Source organism: Anomaloglossus baeobatrachus, chromosome 3 (genome assembly GCF_048569485.1).
Source record: "Anomaloglossus baeobatrachus isolate aAnoBae1 chromosome 3, aAnoBae1.hap1, whole genome shotgun sequence".
Lineage (NCBI taxonomy): Eukaryota > Metazoa > Chordata > Amphibia > Anura > Aromobatidae > Anomaloglossus > Anomaloglossus baeobatrachus.
The window spans coordinates 78,222,837-78,244,799 of record NC_134355.1 but is presented as its reverse complement, the minus strand read 5'-3'; the positions used below and the strand labels follow the sequence as shown (position 1 = coordinate 78,244,799).

The 21,963-nt window shown below is 48.3% G+C and overlaps 1 protein-coding gene across 1 annotated transcript in view; it reads left to right on the top strand.

The window, feature by feature from the left end:
• The first annotated feature begins 825 nt into the window (after positions 1 to 825).
• PPP3R1 (protein phosphatase 3 regulatory subunit B, alpha) overlaps positions 826 to 21,963 on the top strand; it is a 99,073-nt gene continuing 77,935 nt past the window's right edge. The window contains exon 1 of the mRNA XM_075339271.1: positions 826 to 1,018. Coding sequence (XP_075195386.1) covers positions 1,016 to 1,018 — 3 coding nt within the window. The 5' untranslated portion in view covers positions 826 to 1,015. The remainder of the gene's footprint in view (positions 1,019 to 21,963) is intronic.

The window sequence follows — 21,963 nt, the reverse complement described above, 5'->3', positions numbered from 1 at the left end:
TCCCTGAGGTCAAACGTTACCAGTGATGGGTGTTCAATCGACCTGTATAAACGATTGATGGTGGCAGCTAGTTTTTCTTAGGTTATTGTGAAGTTTAGCAGTGACAGTACCGAAATTATATACATAACATATATATATATATATATATATATATATATATATATATATATATATATTCCATGCATTGGGATCAGGTGTTATATCTATACGTTCACTGTTTTAATTGCCCAATAAATCGGCACACTAGGGAAAGCTGCTGTCGGCTCTACCATCGATCTTCAGTCAATTGCATATTGTCCTGACAGTACCAAAACCAGGAGTGGGTGAAAAATGAAGAAGTAGTGCCCATGTTTCTACAATACTTCCGCACTGATTGTTCCACTCCTGGTTTTGGCTGCGGTAAAAAATCTCACCAAATACTGAATGTGTATCGTGGCAATATACTGAAATAAAGCTGCCCAGGCACCACACTGAAAGCCTCGGCAGTGGTAGTAAAAGAACTTTCCTCTACCCAGCAGCCTCCAGCTTTCAGTCATGTTGTGCAGATGCAGCATGCAATCAGTAGGGGGCACCAGATTGTGGACACATTATCTGTATATTTTTATGATCCCACTGTTTGGAGACCCGGAAGTCCACTGTAATTTCTACTTAAACTGTAAACCATTTGCCCTTTTCTGCCCTCATCCAACATGGAGCCACAGGCCTCGCCCCTTCCCTTGGTCCCGATTCCGTGATGACGTCATGACGTCCACGGCGGTTTTAGGCGACGTTTCCACCCAAAGTACCCGGACGTAACGGCACGAGGCTCCGCCCAGCTTCTGCGTGACGTCAAGGACCCCCGCCTCCCTCCTGCTCCTCCCAGACACCGCTGCCCGCAATCCCCCTGGTCAGAGGCTGCGGCTCAGTGAAGAAGCGGCGGAGAAGTCAGCAGCCAAGCGGCGCCTCGGGCACAGCGGACGGAGCAGCGGCGGCAACAACAAGTCAGCAGCGGCGGCCAGAGGAGCGAGCGGACAGCATGGTGAGGCCGCACTGCGGAGAGGAGAGGGGGAAGGGAGAGGAGGAGGAGAGGGGCGCCGGGGCTGCGTGCTGGGCCCTAGAGTCCGGACACCGCCATCACTGCTAATCAGTGTGTTATATACATACATACATATATATATATACACACACACACACATACATACACTGCAGCGGGATTAGGAAACCCACACTGTGTCTGATCACTGCAGAGCCTGCTGCAGCCTGTACATACATGTATATCATACACACTGCAGCAGGAGCCCGAATGAGCAGTATGTGTATACAGTATGTATATATAGATTTACATACGTGCACACATACATATATACATATAAATGTGTGCATGTATGTAACAGCATATATGTATATACATACTGATCACTGCGGATGTGTAAAATAAATATATATATATATTTGTATGTGTATACGTTGGGTGCAGTATAATCTATTTTTGCAGCATGTGTTGGTATCACCTGTATACAGGTGTATATACCCCGTGGTTGCAGTTTTACCTTTGTGTATGGCTGTGTACACTGCTTTGTGCTGCTGTCTGTACACAGACCCCGGCATTGTGGTGCAGTGTATATGTGGCTATGTATGTGTATATGTATATCTACACACACATGGTATACTTCATCAGTATAATCTGTTCCGCAGTATATAGATGTGTATATACCCCGCACCTGCTGTATTCCCTATGTGTTTGGTGGTGTGTAAGTCTTTGCACTGCTGTCTGTACACAGGCCCTGGCATTGTGGTGCAGTGTATATGTTGCTGTGTATATGCACTATTACACATATAGATGGGGTATACATGGATGTGTATATAGATGTATATACCCTGCGGTGTGTATACGTCTTTGCACTGCTGTCTGTACACAGACCCCAACATTGCGGTGCAGTGTAGTGTATATGTTGCTGTGTATATGCACTATTACACGTATTACACATATATATGGGGTATTCATGGATGTGTATACACTGATCAGTATATAGATGTATATACCCTGCGGTTGCAGTCTTCCCTATGTGGACAGCTGTGTATTCGTCTTTGCGCTTCTGTGTGTACACAGACCCCAGCATTGTGTTGCAGTGTATATGTTGCTGTGTATATGCACTATTACACATATATATGGGGTATACATGGAGGTGTATATAGATGTATATACCCTGCGGTTGCAGTTTTCCCTGTGTGAACAGCTGTGTATACGTCTTTGCGCTGCTGTCTGTACACAGACCCCGGCACTATGGTGCAATGTGTAGCTCGGTCCCAGTCTCCCACTCACAGACAGTGTGGGCTCCTGTGGATTTTTTTTTTTTGTGACCTACACCCCGTCTCTGTTGATGGTGGTGGCTTTAGCTGTTCTAGGAGCCCTTTAACCCTTGGCTGATGTGGACCCTGGCTGCAGCCCCTCCTGACACATGATGGCACGGTGGTGGGGGCTTCTTCCCTGCCGGTTCCCTTTCCTCCTCTCCTCCCTGTTGGGGCTGAGCACGTCCATGCTGCTGTCTAATGCACTGCAGCGTTTGTGGATTTACAGACTAGAAATATTCATTGCACAGAAATAAATTCCCTGGGAAATCAATATCCTGAGTAGGAAGGGGTTAAAATGTGTCGGATTTGTGCAGAGGAGGAATCTGTAATGAGGCTTATTTGCTGATTAGTGCCGCTACACCCCCCCCCCCCCCCTCACCTCCAGCACTCCTCATTCACCCGGGGGCTTTTAATTATGGCTGCCCTGGATTGCCCATGCTCCGTCCTTTCCCTGTGACTGATCCGGTGTCTCCAGGGTCCCCCCCCCCTGTGACTGATCCGGTGTTTCCAGGGTCCCCCCCCCTGTGACTGATCCGGTGTCTCCAGGGTCCCCCCCCCCTGTGACTGATCCGGTGTCTCCAGGGTCCCCCCCCCCTGTGACTGATCCGGTGTCTCCAGGGTCCCCCCCCCCCCTGTGACTGATCCGGTGTCTCCAGGGTCCCCCCCCCCCTGTGACTGATCCGGTGTCTCCAGGGTCCCCCCCCCCCTGTGACTGATCCGGTGTCTCCAGGGTCCCCCCCCCCCTGTGACTGATCCGGTGTCTCCAGGGTCCCCCCCCCCCCTGTGACTGATCCGGTGTCTCCAGGGTCCCCCCCCCCCTGTGACTGATCCGGTGTCTCCAGGGTCCCCCCCCCCCCTGTGACTGATCCGGTGTCTCCAGGGTCCCCCCCCCCCTGTGACTGATCCGGTGTCTCCAGGGTCCCCCCCCCCCCTGTGACTGATCCGGTGTCTCCAGGGTCCCCCCCCCCCCTGTGACTGATCCGGTGTCTCCAGGGTCCCCCCCCCCCTGTGACTGATCCGGTGTCTCCAGGGTCCCCCCCCCTGTGACTGATCCGGTGTCTCCAGGGTCCCCCCCCCTGTGACTGATCCGGTGTCTCCAGGGTCCCCCCCCCTGTGACTGATCCGGTGTCTCCAGGGTCCCCCCCCTGTGACTGATCCGGTGTCTCCAGGGTCCCCCCCCCCCCCTGTGACTGATCCGGTGTCTCCGGCGTCCCCCTTCCTGGCAGGATTTTCCGCTCGCCCACCAGAGCAGTCTTCTCTCCGTTTTGCTGGTCTGGCTGCTGCTATGGGTGGGCAGGGCGAGCGGCTTCATGTGTCTGGGCACGGCTTTACTCCAGCGCTGTCTGAACATGCTGCCTGTGCCCAACTGAGCGTGGTATCTGGGGAGTGTGAGCGGCAGAGATGCCACACCGCCTGATAATAGGATTAAAGGTGAAGGCTGCTGTCAGGAAATCCCAGCACGTCCGCTCTCATTACTCTCCTGAGCCCCGGAGTCATTCTACCAAGATGATCACCACTTGCATTTTTGGTTCTGCTTTGTGCTGTTGGGCAAAGATGCCATCCCCCAGGAAGCGTGCCTGATGCAGCATCTCCATATCCCCTAAACCACACCCCGTACCGGTGTGCCCCACTAACGTGCCTGTCGCAGGCCTCTAGCCCCCCGCCCCCCCCTCCTAAACTCCCACTCAGCCCCCTGAAGTGCCTGCCACACAAGACACCTCATGCTACCCAGAAGGGGCCTGTGACAGTTGTCGCCCCCTCACCCTCATGGGGTGTCCGGTGTACAAACTCGGCACTGAGCTTTGGGCTGAGGTTTTGCCAATTCTGCAGGGTTTGCAGACCCCCTATCCATCTATAGTGGGAGCTGCGGCTGTGTAAGGGAATGTTCACACTGAGCTTGGTGTTCAGTCTGGGGTTTTTGATGGACTTAAACACCGGGGTCAAAAAATTAAGGTGCCTGGTAGATCCTGACGAGGGTCAAGGCATCCCTCTGTGTGTTATAGTTCATAACCCACTGCCCCTCGGCAGCATGTGCTAACGCCTGGCTTCCAGTGTGTGCCCAGTATTGGATGGCTGGGTGTATACCCTCCCAGCAGGTCTCAGCATTTTGCCTTTGAATTTAGGGGAGGCGCAGTGTGCCTCTCGGACGCCGGTGTGCATACACCCAGCATCAGGGATGCTCAATGCTGAGAGGCACCAAGCCATGCACATGCGCAGCTTGGTATAGAGATGCAGATGATTCTGAACGTTGTAAACCATGCCACCGTGCAGACAGGGACGTGATAACCTGCTAAGTGGGCAGATTAGTCGGGGAACTGCGACTAGTCACTGCGCTCATTAGTATCTCATAAATGGTCTTTAGGAATGCATGCTCTATATCTATTCTACTATATGCTGGGTTAGTTAGGCCGGGATTATAGATACTGGCACAGAACTGCTTGTGCTTCTGGATGCCCAGGCAACCTGACAGGTTCCCATTAAAATATTTGGGTCCATTATAAGTGCACAGCTGATGTGCCTGCAGGCCCGCCATAGGGTGAACTGAGCGTGCCTTGTACCGGTCTCCACAAGGAGCTGGCGGGTAAGTTGCCTGGTCTTTTTCTCCTTGGCCGCTTATGTTGAAGCATAGTTTGGCTGTGCTCACTATAGATTGGAAGATCAGACCTGTTCATATTCAGGATGATTGATCCTGTTTGTTTAGCCAGAAGATAAAGCTGTTGCCAGTCATGCCAGGACGTCATGCTATCTCCCACTTCCCATTAAAGGGAACCTGTCACCAGATTTGATGACTATAAGCCATGGCTACCACCAGTGAGCTCTTGCATACACTATTTCAGAATACTGTATATAAGAGCCCAAGCCACTGTGTATAATGTAAAAAACACTTCTTATACTCACCTAGGGGGCGGTCCAGTCTGATGGCTGTCGCTGCTCTCTGGTCCAGCGCCTCCTCTCAGCTGCGATCACCATCCTCCTTCTTATGAGGTTCATGTAGGACGCGTCAGGCACATCATACACACAGGCCGGCATTGAGGTCCTGCACAGACGCACTCTGATTTGCCCTGCTCAGCACAGATCAAAGTATTGTAGTGCGCATGTACAGGCGGTCTGCAGCCTTTCCTCGCACCTGCACATTATTGTACTTTGATCTGCCCTTACAAAGGCAAATCAAAGTGCACCTGCGCAAGACTGCAATGTCTGCCTGTGTGGATGATGTAGGCCTCGTCATCCATACTCTGCTGGGTAGGAGGAGGACTGGGATCGCAGCAGATACATCGACGCCCATCGGACCAGACCACCCCCTAGGTTAGTATAAATGTTTTTTATGTTATATAAGAGCGGAGGCCACTCTGTAAACAGTAATCTGGAATAAGATCCCACTGGTGGTGGCTGCAGATTAGTCACCAATTCCCTTTAAAATCAACAGGCATGCTTGGTCAGACAGGCAAGCGGAAGTCGGTGGAACATAGAGCTGGAGTGACAGAGGCTTCAGAGCTACCTTAGATTTTCACCCTCATTTGTATATCAATTCAAGCCCTGATTTCTTGGTAATGGAGGAGTGGACTGGTCACGTAAAGGTCTTGCTGGAATTGTCTTTGAAAGTGCTACATGCTCATAGTTTAGAGGTGAAATTCTGCAGACAGATTCCCTTTAAATGCTTCATTCTATGATGGCATATAAGGCACACAATCCTGGTGGAGGAAACAGGGTCTCTTTAAAGGGAACTAGTCAGCAAGATCATTCTACAGACACCTGTCAATCATGCTAGGCAAGGAAGCCGCCGCCCAGTGGACACTTCTGCCTGAGCTTTGCACAGTGATTTTGGCATCATAAAGGTTTTTCCCACAATTTATCCACAGAATAGGTGATAAACATCTGGTCCCTGCTGAGACCACCCACTAATACCTAAAAATGAGGTCACAAGTAGTGATCTGCAGTTTCAAAGGTGCGGGGATTCCGGGTGTTTGATCTAGATCTGGCACGCGAGAAATTAAAAAAAAAAAAATTTAAATAAAGAAACCAACCTCATACTTACTGAGGCTCCAGCGCACCTGTACACTGCTTCTGTGGCCTCCCTGTGCTGCTCATCTTTGCTCATACATATGCACTGCTTTCCCCGCCCACCGGCCGATCTGAAGTCTGTGATTGGTTGCAGTCAGACGTGCTTCCAGCCTGTGTGACAGCGTCTGCCTGCAACCAATGACAGGTGCTGTCTGCGGGTCAGAATCATGATTCATGAAGCAGGGGGCTCAGTCTGAGCAGAGGAGCACACATCATCGCGCTTATCCTGAATCTTGTGCTCCATGCAGCAGGAGGCTCAGGAGGAGCACAGGAGGACACATCGTGAGCGCAGCTCATCTGAGTCCCCTGCTGCATAACCCAGGAGGCTCAGGATGAGCAGAGGAGGACACCTCATCGTGGGTGCAGAGATCTGATCATCCCTTCCACCCCCCCCCAATCTAGGGATCTCACCCCCAGACCGCCTCTTCTATTATAAACAACTCCATGCCCACGTGGACTTGGAAAAAGAGTGTTTATTCTACATCGGGCTCCATTTTTAACATGCTCCATCATGTGACAATTTACATCATACCTGGAAGGAGCCCATACATTCTAGCATGTACCTTTTATTTTTAGTGCACGATCTAGATGCACGCAGCTCTGGAAGTAAATGTGTGACCTGGAAGCAGCTTCCCGCCATGACATGGAGCTTCACCGTGTACACTTCTTGCGCTCCTATCCCCCTATCTCTTCCACTAACAGTTTTAATCACCAGATTCTGGTTCCCTAGACTTATATGGGTACCGGATTCCGGACCGGAACTGGATTTTTACAAAAAAAATGATCAGGTCCCAGTTTTCTGCGAGTCCGCCCATCTCTAGTCGCCAGCCATCACGGCTTGACCGGTCACAGGGAGGAAGGTTGGGTTAAACCCCTTCATTGCTCAGGAGATTTATCACCGGTGACATTTTATGGAAATATGAAGGTTCAGTTCCTCTTTGTGCATTGTGTGCATTGTATGAGCTCCTTTTTATTTCACTGTGTATATCTGCATATGTGATTATAAAGGAGATAAAGGCTCAGCTAGGAGAGAATGATTAGCAGACGTAAACGGAATATGAACACGACTCGTGTTACCTATAGTTCAGGAAATTCTCATAGCTGGAAAGGTAATCCCGAGACCTGTAGTGCTGGTGATCAGCGCTCATGGTGGAGAATAGCTGTGAAAATGGAGCTTACAATGGGCGGTACCGCTATTAGGTATCAAGGGGCCAACAGGACCTAATCCATTGTGGTGTTTCCTTGAACTTCTGGGAGAGAAAATCCACCACTCACTTGGCTAGAAAAGTCCCCCGCTAGATAACTATGAGGAAAGCCTACTCGTCCAATGGCCCCCGTTGGCCATGGATTACCCTGCTGGAGTGTATAGAGATGTACTCTATCTAGACAGCGGGTGCACCATGTAATCACATTGGCCAGGTAACTGCAGGCCTGTAGAAGGCCTTTTTATTTGAGCTAATGCAATAGATCCTTTCCTGTATGGCTGCTTATACACAGATGATCACTGATTGGGACCACCCACCAGACTAGGATAAAAAGAAGCTTAAGTGGCTTAAAAAATTGAAAAGACACTTTTTTTTTTCTTCTTCCTCCCATGACTTTTAATTTCAGAGGAGTCTCAAACAGGACGTCACAGTAAGCTGGGGCTGCACTCACTCCTGCAACGTCTATTGACCCTCCTGAAGCAGATGTCATCAGGAGGTGGCGCTGCAGTTACTTATAACATTTTCTTGCATCGCTGCCATCTAAAGATGTCCTGGATCTATGATGATAAAAGCTGTGGGAGAGGCGAGTGCAGCAGCGGCATTCTGCTGAGTCTTCTAACTATGAAACTGTTAGGGGGTGGAGATAGAAGCAGGGTGAGTGACACCAGCGCTAAACCCTTGATGATAATTTGTTTGAGGACGGTGATAGAAGCTGTGGGGTGAGGCTCACTGCTATTTACTTTTTGCATCCATCAGACGATGAATAAAGTGTAGCCTTTTGTGGTGGCGGGGAGGGGTTGGGGTGGTAGCTTTACAAAATGCTAAAGAGGCAGGAATAAAATGTGTGGACAGGGTTTCATTTATAAGCTTTTTTTTGTTCACTATTCTTGTTTTTTGGGGGGAGAAACACTGTTCTGCTTCATTGACCCCTTAGTAAAACAACTTTCTGGTAAAGAGGACTACTGGAAAAGTTTCACTAAAGCCCTAATTAAAGGAATGGCTGAGATGGCGAGATCTGTCACCAGCTTTTGGCTTCTCCATCTGAGAGCAGCATAATGTAGGAGCAGAGACCCTGATTCCAGCAATGTAACCTTCTGGGCTGCTTGCTGTCATTTTGTTAAAAATCACTGTTTTATCTGCTGCAGATCTAACAAGTTCTCATCTGAGCTGTGTATAACCCCGCCCACACCACTGATTGGCAGCATTCTGCCCATATACAGTGTATACAGAGCTGCCAATCAGTGGTGGGGGTGGGGTTATACAGAGCTCTGGACTACCTGAAAGCACGCCAAGTAGTCCTCTAATGATCTCTTGCTGATTAAACTGTCATTTTATCAAGACACTTGAAGCAGCCCCAGTAAGGCCCCTTTCCCACATCATGTTTTTGCAATCAGTCACAATCTGTCGAATCTTTAAAAAAACGGATACGACGTCTGATGCTGCTGGATCTGGTTTTTTTTTCTCATCGACTTGTATAAGTGACTGATTGCGACGGATGGCCTCACGTTTCATCTGTCAGATCCAGCAAAAAATGTTTCCATTCATCGACGGAGATGACAGCCAAAGTAATGTTTTTGTGTACGTCGTATGTGGCGCATCAGTCGCTGTCCGTCATTTGGTAGAATGGAAGTTTATGGGCGCAGGATCCGTCGTCATCCGTCAAATGACGGAATCCGGCGACTGATTCATTTTTTTTTTTTTTTTTAACTGAGCGTGCTTCAATTTATTATTTTAGCCCCAAGCTAGTTGGATCCGTCGAGAAAATGGATTGTGACTCATGACAAAAAACTGGTCTCCAGTGCAAGGAATGGATATTCCAGTAACTGGAATGGGAATTATGCCTTTTACCTATTCAAAGGGGCTGTCCACCTTTTTAAAAAGCAATTTCAAGAGTAGGTATCATTATAAAAGAAACTGAGCAAACCCTTAATACTAGAATTGCTCTATTGGTACCGGATGTAAAGACGTCACAACCGCCAGACGGTGACCTCAGCGAGCAGAAGTGATGTCACAACCGGACACTTTTGGAGCAGCAGCTCCGAAGAGGTTTGATATTCTATTTTTCTTTTTTTTTTTATCCTTTGGCCCCTTTTTGTAAAGCAAGGGGGGGGGAGAATAAGTGTTCTCCCCTTACCATGGGTACTGGTTCCAGTGGTGAATGATCTGTGTCCACCTAGTAAAGAGCAACTTATTTCAAATGAGATCACAAAACCTTTTTTACTTATGAACCTAAAACGCCTATAAGGCTATGTGCGCATGTGTGCGCTCTGCACCGCACACAAGAGCTCCGTTCTGAAGCGCCTGGTGCCTGCAGAATTCGTGCACGAAAGAAGTGACATGTCACTTCTTAGAACGCGCGTCTCGGGCAGCAGCCGAATCGCTGCGTTCTAATACACCATGTGCGCACGTCTCATGAACAATCTTCATAGATTATGCTGGGGACGCAGGTGCAGAACGCAGCGTAACTGTATGCAATACGCACACGTGCGCACATAGCCTTACAGTGAGCTGCGTGTATATAACCGCACAGACATGGAGACAGTGACTTTACCGTTCTGTATCTCTTATGACTTACAGGCTGCCAATAATTCTCCTTTTTAATGTTTTCTATTGCCAGTCTTCTGTTTTTAATTATCTGTGTATTTCCCACATCCAAAGCCAAAACCCCTTGAATAGGTGTAATGTGGCGGGATTCTGTTATTAGGCAGGTTTGTGTGCCCTGGCCTCCAGGGCATGTCACCTCTTACCATAATAGGCGGTGCACCACTTTGCAGTATAATTGTACATTTTGCTGCCTTGTGTAAACTTGCAGATAAACATGTTTATGCCCTGCAGTAACCCGCCGCGCTGCACCTCATTGTGTGTGCTCTGCTATAGCTCGCTGGGCTTCCCTGATGGATTTAAGACCATAAAGATTCTATAGAAAAGTATTTTTTTTTGTGTTTTTAATAAAGCATTTAATAGAGGAGGAATTTAGAATGTGCTGAGTAGAGGGTGGTCCACTGCTGGATTCCCCTTAGGCTATGTGCGCACTAGGCGTTTTTTTCACGCTGCGTTTTTATGTGCGTTTTTGTCTAAAAAACGCACCCGCGGCTAAAAAAACGCGGCAAAAACGCATGCGTTTTTGCCGCGATTTGGTGCGTTTTTTGCTGCGTTTTTGCTCACTGCGTTTTTAATCAGTGCACAATGCCATTAAAGATTGTTGATGAAAAAAAAAAAAAAGGTCTGATGTCATTTCCTTCTTCAAAATGTTCATTGTATGCAGGAGAGCAGACAGCAGCTGCAGAACTACAAGTCTCAGCATCCTCCATTCACTAGTGTATGCAGGAGAGCAGACAGCAGCTGCAGAACTACAAGTCTCAGCATCCTCCATTCACTAGTGTATGCAGGAGAGCAGGCAGCAGCTGCAGAACTACAAGGCTCAGCAGCCTCCATCCAGGACTGTATGCAGTTTTTTGCCCAAAAAGAAAAAAAAATGACATGGGCTTCGCCATATTTTTGTATGCTAGCCGGGTACAGCAGGCAGGTACGGGCTGCCCCCAACCCCCAGCTGCCTATTTGTACCCGTCTGGGAACCAAAAATATAGAGAAGCCCTTTTTTTTTAATTATTTCATGAAATAATTAAAAAAAAAATGACGTGGGCTTCGCCTAATTTTTGAGTCCAGCCGGGTACAACTAGGCAGCTGGGGATTGGAATCCACAGTGCAGGGTGCCCATGCTTTCTGGGCACCCCCACTGCGAATTGCAGTCCGCAGCCACCCCAGAAAATGGCGCTTTCATAGAAGCGCCATCTTCTGGCGCTGTATCCAACTCTTCTAGCTGCCCTGATGCCGGGTGGCTAGCTAGGTAATAATGGAATTAGGGCTAGCTGTATATTATCAGCTAGCCCTAAGCCCGAAATTCATGGTGTCACGCCAATATTAGACATGGCCACCATGAATTTCTAGTAATGATAAAAAAAAAACACAACACACAGAAAAATATTTTTATTAGAAATAAAACACAACACAATTAGTGACTCCATCTTTATTGAAATAAACCCCCCTCCGCAGTAATCCTGGGTCAGAGTCCCGCGCCGTCCAATCAGGATCCAATATCATCTGATCGGTTTGCTGGAAGGCAAAGCGATCAGATGATGTGTCAGGATCAAGTGCCTGAATCCCATCACACATCAGCTGATTGTATAAAAGCCGATTATACAATCAGCTGATGCATCAGTAGAAAAAAAAAAAAAATAATACTCACTTATGTGCTGTGGTGATTACCGGCAGCTCCTGGAGCGATCGATTGGACAGGAGTCTGATCCTATACGATCGCTGCCGGAGCTGCCGGTAATCAGCTGATGAAGTCCCGTGACGGCAGGATCAGCTGATAGCCGGCCGGGCAAGAAAAAGCCGGCGACACCGCGATCAGCTGATGCGTCAGGTGACTGCATCAGGTGATCAGCGCCAGGTCCTGCAAGCAAGGTCCTGCCCCGGGGAGACTGCACACAGCCAGAGCGGCGGGACCGGGAGGAGATGGGAGCGGGCATTGCACCGGACCCTGCAGACAGGTGAGTTATATGACATTTTTTTTTTTTTCTACTGTTCACTTTGGTTTTCGCCGCTGCCTCCACCTCCCGCCCAGACATGGCGCCGCACGGAGCTGACATGCACAGGACGGGAGGTGGAAGCAGCGGTGACGGTACCGGGAGGATTCATGCTTCTGTGTTTACCAACAGAAGGAATCCTCTTCCTGTACACGTCACTGTAGTGCCCACCCCTTGCGTTTATAGCTGCGTTTTTAGTCATAGAAACGCGGCTATATGCGTTATTCATTGCGTTTTTAACATCTCATTGAATTCAATGAGTGAAAAACGCAGTGGAAAACGCAGAAATAATTGACATGCTGCGTTTTTGTGGTCACCACAAAAACGCAGCTAAAAAAAACGCTGTGTGAGGACAGCACTTCTGAAAACCCATTGACATTGCTGGGGAAGCAATGTCACTACTAGCGTTTTCAGCACAAAAACGCGGTAAAAAAACGCCGCTAAAAACGCGGCAAAAACGCCTAGTGCGCACATAGCCTTAGAGGTGAGAAAAACTGATATGCAAAGACCTTGGCTGGTGCTGCTTAAATCCTTAGTGCTGCATTCCCCACTGGGCTGCTGTTATTAAAGGGATCCTGATCAAACCACGAGCAGATCTGGGTGTATATTGCTAATCCCTGCCTAACAGTCCCTGTATACTCTAGCATAGATAAAGAGATCTTTAGAAAAAGTATTTCTAAAGATACTTTATCATATGCTAATGAGCATGGGGACTAGTCCCCTGGGTGTTAGTTGCCCTGGCTACTTGGCTTCATTAGCATGTTAGTACGTCCCTGTGGGTGTGCTAACATGCTAATGAATACGCTGGGCTACAGGATGTTTTCACCCACGCCTCCGCTGCAAACGCCGCCCGACGCTGGATTTCAACTCTGTATGCATGATTCCGGAGTTTGGGTCATGTGCACTATGAAGCCGGGTACACATGTCCTGGCTTCAAACTGAAGTAGTGTGCATGACCAAACTCCTGGGGTCATGCGCACTGAGCCGAAATCCCCCGTCGGACTCAATGGTGGCGGAGAGGTGAGTGAGATCGTGTGACGCTGCATATTCATTAGCATGATAGCACACCAACAGGGGCGCTCTAACATGCTAATGGAGTAGACTGGCATAGGGAAGCAACGCCCAGGGGACTAGTCCCCTTGCTCTAATTAGCATACAGTAAAAGATCTTTAGAAATACTTTTTCTAAAGATCCCTTTATCTATGCCACTAGACGCAGGGAGGGTTAGGCAGGGATTAGCAATATGCACCCAGAACTGCTCATGGTGCTGGGTGCATATTGGACCTCACAGGTTCACTTTAAAATCTTTGAGGCAGCCACTGATTAGCTGCAGCGTTTGTGATGCCCCTGCTGGACTTTGACCCCATCAGAGTGGAAGGGGGAGGATGCACAGAGTATATAGACGATGAGTAGAAAATAAATGACCCTTCTCTCTGTCCATTAATACAAGGTCTATGAAGTAGTAGACATCTTTTAGGCCTCCTTCACGCATTCATGTCTCCAATACTGTGACATCAGTTTTCACACTGACACACACACATTAAATTCAATGGGTCTGCGCACGTTTCACACGTGTCCTTGTACTCCCCATCTGACATCCGTTTTCTCTTGGCAGCATGATGTGATCCATGTGACACATACCAGAGAAAACACTGGTCACATCAAAGTAAAGAATTTATACTCCCCTCTCTCCGGCGATGCTGTTGCTTTCGGGCCCGCTCATGAGGCTCATGCATATTCCCTGCCCTCACCGCGGACCCGGAAGTAACAGCAGCGCTGTAGACAGGAGCACTGGGGACAGGTAAGTATACCAGGTCATGCTGTCCGTGAGCTATCCATATGTCACACGGATATCACAGGGACAATTGGTCGGACCTTGACAACAAGCATCCCTGAATTCTCTGTTTTGACCCTTACAGCATGCTGGCTTCAGCTTACATAGCAAAAACCTGATAACAGATTCCCTTCAACGAGAACTATATGGATGGATAATTTAAAGGGCTTATGCAGTTATCTAACATTAGGATGGGCCATCATTATTACATCAGTGGTGGTCCCAGAACGGAGTGCCCTCCGTTGTTTACCAGGCACAGCTCCATATTGTGGTAGCAGCAATGATTGGTACCCGCAGTTCCCTTTTTCTACTTCACGCCCTTCAATGGCCCTGAACGAAAATGCTGGCCACAACTAAGGGTACAGAACGGTCTGGTAAACCATGGGGAGGATGTGGCTCGCCCTGTATACAGCGGATCTGTACAGGTGCCAAGAGTCAGACTCCACCAATCTAACATTGATACTATTGTCCTGAGGACGCGTCCTAAATAAAGATGCCAGCTAATCCCATCAAGTGCTAAATTCATGTACAAAATCTTGGTACAAATATTCTATAAAAATACTGAATGTTCTACTTTAAATCTGTTCACACTGATACTTGCGTCTTTCAGAGAGGCCTGTCGTATGGTTTCCGACCTTGACTCTTTAAAATAAGGTGACTGGACAGAACTCCTCTCTACTCAAAGGGGTTGTCAAGTCACAAAAGACTGATCAGCTGTCCTTAAGATGGGTCCCTGAGATTGGCGGGGGGGGGGGGGGGGGGAGGGCAGACATCCATGCCCCCATACTGATCAGCTGATTGGCAGCGACCAGAGGTGAGCACATTGAACGGAGCTGCAGTGCAATGACCTATGCTTACGGACCTTAAATGTTTGGACAGTTGTCATCCTTATGTTGGGGTGACTGGAGTCAGACGTCCCTGCATCTACAGTTGAAACCAGAAGTTTGCATTCATTATCTAAAAAAAAAAAAGTTTTTTTTTTTTTTTTTTTAAATTATCTGGCATGAAATCAGAATAAACCTTTCCCGTTTTAGGTCAATTAGGAACCAACATTATTTATAATTTGCCAAATGCCAGAATAATGAAAATGTTTTAAAGCATTTTTATTACCTTCTGCAAAGTCAGAAGTTTACATACACTAAGGCTAAGTTCACACATCCTGTGTTTTCAATCCGTCAGGTCCGTCAGCAACGGATCAGTCATTTTCAAGATGTCAACTGATGCAACTGATGTTTTTCACAGGATTCCTTTCACAGGAATCCTGTGAAAAAACGGATCAGTTGCGTCCGTTACATCCGCTGTGCGTCCGTTTTTTGACGGATCAGTCATGATCCGTCTGTGTTTGGGACAGCCCAGTGGGCGTGCCAAGCATGCTGGGCATGCTCAGTAGAGCATGACGGAATCCTGCGCTGGATTCCGTTGTAAGACGGATTACGACGGAATCCAGCACCATAGACATGCATTACAAGCTTGACGGATGGCGACGGATTCCTGCGCGGCGCGTTAATTTTGACGGCCCGAAAAACGTTACATTCTGCGTTGCTCCCCGCTCGGCGGTCAGTCAAAAACGACGGACCGCGACGCAGCGGATGCAACGCAGGGTCATCAGTCGCAATCCGTCGCTAATAGAAGTCTATGGGGAAATACAGGATTCCTGCAAAATATTTTGCAGGATACCGTAATTCCCCAAGGCGACGGATTGTGACTGATGCAAAACACAGGATGTGTGAACTTAGCCTAAGAGTACTATGCCTTTACCCAATATGTAACAGCCCATATGATGTCATGTCTTTGGAAGCTCCTGATAGGTTTATTGACTACATCTGAGTTAATTAGAGACACACCTGTGGATGTATTTTAAAGCACACCTGAAACACACTGCTTCTTTGTGTAGCATTATGGAAAGTCAAAAGAAATCAGCAAAGATCTCAGGAAGACAATTGTGGATTTGCACAAGTCTGGTTCATCCTTGGGTGCAATTTCCAGATACCTGAAGGTTCTTCATTCACCTGTTCAAACAATTATACCCAAGTACTGTAGAAACAAGATGGAAACGTCCAGCCATCATACTGCTCAGGAAGGAGACTGGTTCTGTGTACAAGAGATTGAACGTGCTTTGGTCAGACATGTGCATATCAACCCAAAGAACAAAAGCAAAAGACCTTGTGAAGATGCTGGCGGAAGCTGGTAAGATTGTCATTGTCCACAGTGAGTACCGTATCAACATGGGCTGAAAGGTCACTCTACCAGGAAGAAGCCATTAGTCACTAAAAACATTAAAAAGTCAGATTAATGTTTGCAAATGCACACAGAAACAAAGACCTTAATTTTTGGAGACCTGTTCTGTAGTCTGACAACTAAAATTGAACTGTTTGGCCAATGATCATCATTCTGTTTGCAGGAAAAAGGAAGAAGCTGTAAAGTCTAAGAACAACATCTCAGCTGTGAAACACGTGGGCGGCAGCATCATGTTGTGGGGTTGTAGGAGGGACTGGTGCTCTTCACAAAATAGATGGCATCATGAGGAAAGAAGATTAGGTGGCAATACTGAAATAACATTTCAAGACATCAGCCAGGAGGTTAAAGGCCCCGTCACACTAAGCAACATCGCTAGCAACATCGCTGCTAACGAACAACTTTTGTGACGTTGCTAGCGATGTTGCTGTGTGTGACATCCAGCAACAACCTGGCCCCTGCTGTGAGGTCGTTGGTTGTTGCTGAATGTCCTGGGCCATTTTTTAGTTGTTGCTGTCCCGCTGTGAAGCACAGATCGCTGTGTGTGACAGCGAGACAGCAACAACTAAATGTGCAGGCAGCAGGAGCCGGCTTCTGCGGAGGCTGGTAACCACAGTAAACATCGGGTAACCAAGAAGCCCTGTCCTTGGTTACCCGATATTTACCTTTGTTACCAGCCTCCGCCGCTCTCACGGTCAGTGCCGGCTCCTGCTCTGTGCACATGTAGCTGCAGGACACATCGGGTTAATTAACCCGATGTGTGCTGTAGCTAGGAGAGCAGGGAGCCAGCGCTAAGCATTGTGCGCTGCTCCCTGCTCTGTGCACATTTAGCTGCAGCACACATCGGGTAATTAACCCGATGTGTGCTGTAATTAGGAGAGCAGGGAGCCAGCGCTCAGTGTGTGCTGCTCCCTGCTCTCTGCACTTGTAGCTCCGTGCGCTGGTAACCAAGGTAAATATCGGGTTGGTTACCCGATATTTACCTTAGTTACCAAGCGCAGCATCTTCTGCGCTGGGGGCTGGTCACTGGTTGCTGGTGAGCTCACCAGCAACTCGTGTAGCCACGCTCCAGCGATCCCTGCCAGGTCAGGTTGCTGGTGGGATCGCTGGAGCGTCGCAGTGTGACATCTCACCCGCAACCTCCTAGCAACTTACCAGCGATCCCTATCGTTGTTGGGATCGCTGGTAAGTTGCTTAGTGTGACTGGACCTTTACGCTTGGGTAGAAATGGCTCTTTCAAATGGACAATGACCCATAGCATACTGCCAAACTGGTTATAAAGTGGCTTAAGGATAACAAAGTCAATGTTTTGGAGTGGCCATCACAAAGCACAGATCTCAATCCTATTAAAAATGTATGGCCAAAGCTGAAAAGGCCGGTGCGAGCAAGGCGAACTACAAACATGGCTCAGTTACGCCAGTTCTGTCAGGAGGAATGGGCCCAAATTCCTACCAACTATTGTGACAAGCTTGTGGAAGGAGATCCAAAATGTTTGACCCAAGTCATATAGTTTAAGGGCAATGGTACCAAATACTAATGAAATGTATGGAAACTTCTGACTTTGCAGAAATTAATACAAATGTCTTAAAACATTCTCTCATTATTCTGGCATTTTGGAAATATAATTTTGGTGTCTAACTGACCTAAAACAGGTTTATTCTGATTTCGGGTCAGATAGTGAGAAAAACCTGCAGATGTGTCTTTAGATAATGTATGTAAACTTCTGGTTTTAACTGTAATATTGATAACTTGGACATGTTACAAATGTTTGTTTTTTTTCCCAGAAGTGTCTACTTTTTCCCCAGTGCTGATCTCCCTGATTTGCGTTAATTAATTATAGCTTAGAGCAGTGTTCCCCAACCTGTCCTGTCATCGGTTTATTTCTAATCTACCCCTCCTCGGTCATACTTGTGTATGTATTAAAATATTTACCGACCGCTTCCTCCTTCGGACTGAAAGTCACTTTCTCACTGCTGGTTTCCGGCTCACGTCGAGACACTAATGGAATTGCATTGAGAAAAGTGACTTCCAGTCAACACAGTATTTAAAGGGAACCAATCATCAGGATTTTCGAGTATAAGCTGCAGCCAGTGCCGTACTGGCACTATCATGCACAGTGTGTACATACCATTGGGGTGCAGCTCGGGTGTTTAGGCAGTGAAATTCATCTTTATAAAGTTTGAAATTTCGTGCACTTTTTGATTGACGTGTGCACCTCTGTGTTAATATCCGGGCGGGTTATGCAGGAGTTCCCCGCCCCCCCACCAGCCTGTTCCTCCCTCTCTCCTGATGTCCGGGCGGGTTATGCAGGAGTTCCCCGCCCCCCCACCAGCCTGTTCCTCCCTCTCTCCTGATGTCCGGGCGGGTTATGCACGTGTTCCCCGCCCCCCCGCGCCGCCTGTTCCTCCCTCCCTCCGGCTGAATGTAAAATGCTAATCTTCAGAAACATGGCGCCGGAGTGGGCCTCTGCGCATAGCGCTTATCTCCGGCGCCATGTTTCTGAAGCCCGCATTACACAGCTTGGTGTCTGCAGAACAGCTGATCGGAGGACGCGATCAGCTGTAGCTATGACGACGTGCCGCCTCAGGACACCGGGCCAGGACAGGAGCCTGCCAGCGACATCGGCGGTCAGGTGAGGTAAGTTCACAATGGACTCACATGACCCCGTGACGGCAGTGCTGCGAGACCCGGTCACGGTAGTGATATCGGGCGGCACTGTCTTCACGGGGTCAGGTGAATGAAATTACTAGCACCTGTGATGTCATTGCCCCAGCAGGCACGCACACATTATACACACACATACACACACTATATATATATACACACACCCACACTGCTGTGTGTGCGCCCCTGCGTTGACCTGGGCTCACCTTCTGAGTTCCAGGTCACTGCAGGAAAGCACTCACAGCTGTGCGTGTGTATAATGTGTGTATGCGCGTGTGTATAATGTGTGTGTGCGTGCGCGCGCGCGTGTATAATGTGTGCGTGCGCGCGTGTATAATGTGTGTGCGTGCGCGCGTGCGTGTATAATGTGTGTGCGCGCGTGCGTGTATAATGTGTGTGCGCGCGCGTATGTGTGTGCGCGCGCGTATAATGTGTGTGCGCGCGCGTATAATGTGTGTGCGCGCGCGTGTATAATGTGTGTGCGCGCGCCGCGCGTGTATAATGTGTGTGTGCGCGCGTGTATAATGTGTGTGTGTGCGCGCGCGCGCGTGTATAATGTGTGTGCGCGCGCGCGTGTATAATGTGTGTGCGCGCGCGCGCGCGTGTATAATGTGTGTGTGCGCGCGTATAATGTGTGTGCGCGCACGCGTGTATAATGTGTGTGTGTGCGCGCGCGCGTGTATAATGTGTGTGTGCGCGCGTGTATAATGTGTGTGTGCGCGCGCGCGCATAATGTGTGTGCGCGCGCGTGTATAATGTGTGTGTGTGCGCGCGCGCGTGTATAATGTGTGTGTGTGCGCGCGCGCGTGTATAATGTGTGTGTGTGCGCGCGCGCGCGTGTATAATGTGTGCGCGCGCGTGTATAATGTGTGCGCGCACGCGTGTATAATGTGTGTGCGCGCACGCGTGTATAATGTGTGTGCGCGCACGCGTGTATAATGTGTGTGCGCGCACGCGTGTATAATGTGTGCGCGCGCACGCGTGTATAATGTGTGCGCGCGCACGCGTGTATAATGTGTGCGCGCGCACGCGTGTATAATGTGTGCGCGCGCACGCGTGTATAATGTGTGCGCGCGCACGCGTGTATAATGTGTGCGCGCGTGTGTGTGTGTGTGTGTATAGTGTGTGTGGTGTATAGTGTATAGTGTGTGTGTGTGTGTGTGTGTGTATAGTGTGTGTGTGTGGTGTATAGTGTGTGTGTGTAGTGTATAGTGTAGTGTGTGTATATAGTGTGTGTGTGTATATAGTGTGTGTGTGTATAGTGTGTATAGTGTGTGTGTATGGTGTGTATAGTGTGTGTGTATGGTGTGTGTGCGCGCGTGTGTATAATGTGTGTGTGCGCGCGTATAATATGTGTGTGTGTGCGCGCGTATAATGTGTGTGTGTGTGTGTGCGCGCCACTCTGCTGGGGCAATGACGTCACAGGTGGAAGTGAGGGGCTGCTCTCACAATCAATGGGGGACTTTTAGTTCTGCATTAAAGGGGTGGTTCACCCATTTTTTTTTTTTCCCCAATGATCAGATGATATTGGATCCGGATTGGACGGCGCGGGACCCTAACCCAGGATTACTGCGGAGGGGTGTTTATTTCAATAAAGATGGAGTCACTAATTGTGTTGTGTTTTATTTCTAATAAAAATATTTTTCTGTGTGTTGTGTATTTTTTTTTTTTATCTATCATTACTAGAAATTCATGGTGGCCATGTCTAATATTGGCGTGACACCATGAATTTCGGGCTTAGGGCTAGCTGATAATATACAGCTAGCCCAAACTCCATTATTACCCGGCTAGCCACTCGGCATCAGGGCAGCTGGAAGAGTTGGATACAGCGCCAGAAGATGGCGCTTCTATGAAAGCGCCATTTTCTGGGGTGGCTGCGGACTGCAATTCGCAGTGGGGGTGCCCAGAAAGCTTGGGCACCCTTCACTGTGGATTCCAATCCCCAGCTGCCTAGTTGTACCCAGCTGGACACCAAAATTAGGCGAAGCTCACGTCATTTTTTTTTTTAAATTATTTCATGAAATTCATGAAATAAAATAAAAAAAAAAGGGCTTCTCCTATATTTTTGGTTCCCAGCCGGGTACAAATAGGCAGCTGGGGGTTGGGGGCAGCCCGTACCTGCCTGCTGTACCCGGCTAGCATACAAAAATATGGCGAAGCCCATGTCATTTTTTTTTTCTTTTTGGATAAAAAAATGCATACAGTCCTGGATGGAGGATGCTGAGCCTTGTAGTCCCATGCATGACAAGTAACAGTGTGGATTTTGGCTAAGTTCACACACTGCGTTGTTTTATTTAAGCGGTGTTTTTGTGCGTTTTTTTGCGTCAAAAAACCCCAAAAAACCATACGTGGCAAACAACAGACGCGTTTTTACCGGGTTTTGGTGCGTTTTTTGCTCTGTGTTTTTATGCTTTTTTTTATCAGAGAAAGATTGTTGAAAGAAAAAAAAAATAAAAAAGGTCTGAAGTAATTTCCTTCTTCAATATGTTCTTCATTCTCCACTAGTGTATGCAGGAGAGCATACAGCTGCAGAACTACAGGGCTCAGCATGCTCTATCCAGGACTGTATGCTGGAGGGAGAGGCAGGGGGAGCAGAACTACAAGGCTCAGCATCCTCCATTCACTAGTGTATGCATGAGAGCAGACAGCAGCTGCAGAACTACAAGGCTCAGCATCCTCCATTCACTAGTGTATACAGGAGAGCAGACAGCAGCTGCAGAACTACAAGCCTCAGTATCCTCCATTCACTAGTGTAAGCAGGAGAGAAGACAGCAGCTGCAGAACTACAAGGCTCAGCATACTCCATCCCGGACTGTATGCAGTTTTTTGCCAAAAAAGAAAAAAAAAATGACGTGGGCTTCGCCATATTTTTGTATGCTAGCCGGGTACAGCAGGCAGGTACGGGCTGCCCCCAACCCCCAGCTGCCTATTTGTACCCAGCTGGGAACCAAAAATATAGAGAAGCCCTTTTTTTTTTTTTTTTAATTATTTCATGAATTTCATGAAATAATAAATAAAAAAATGATGTGAGCTTCGCCTAATT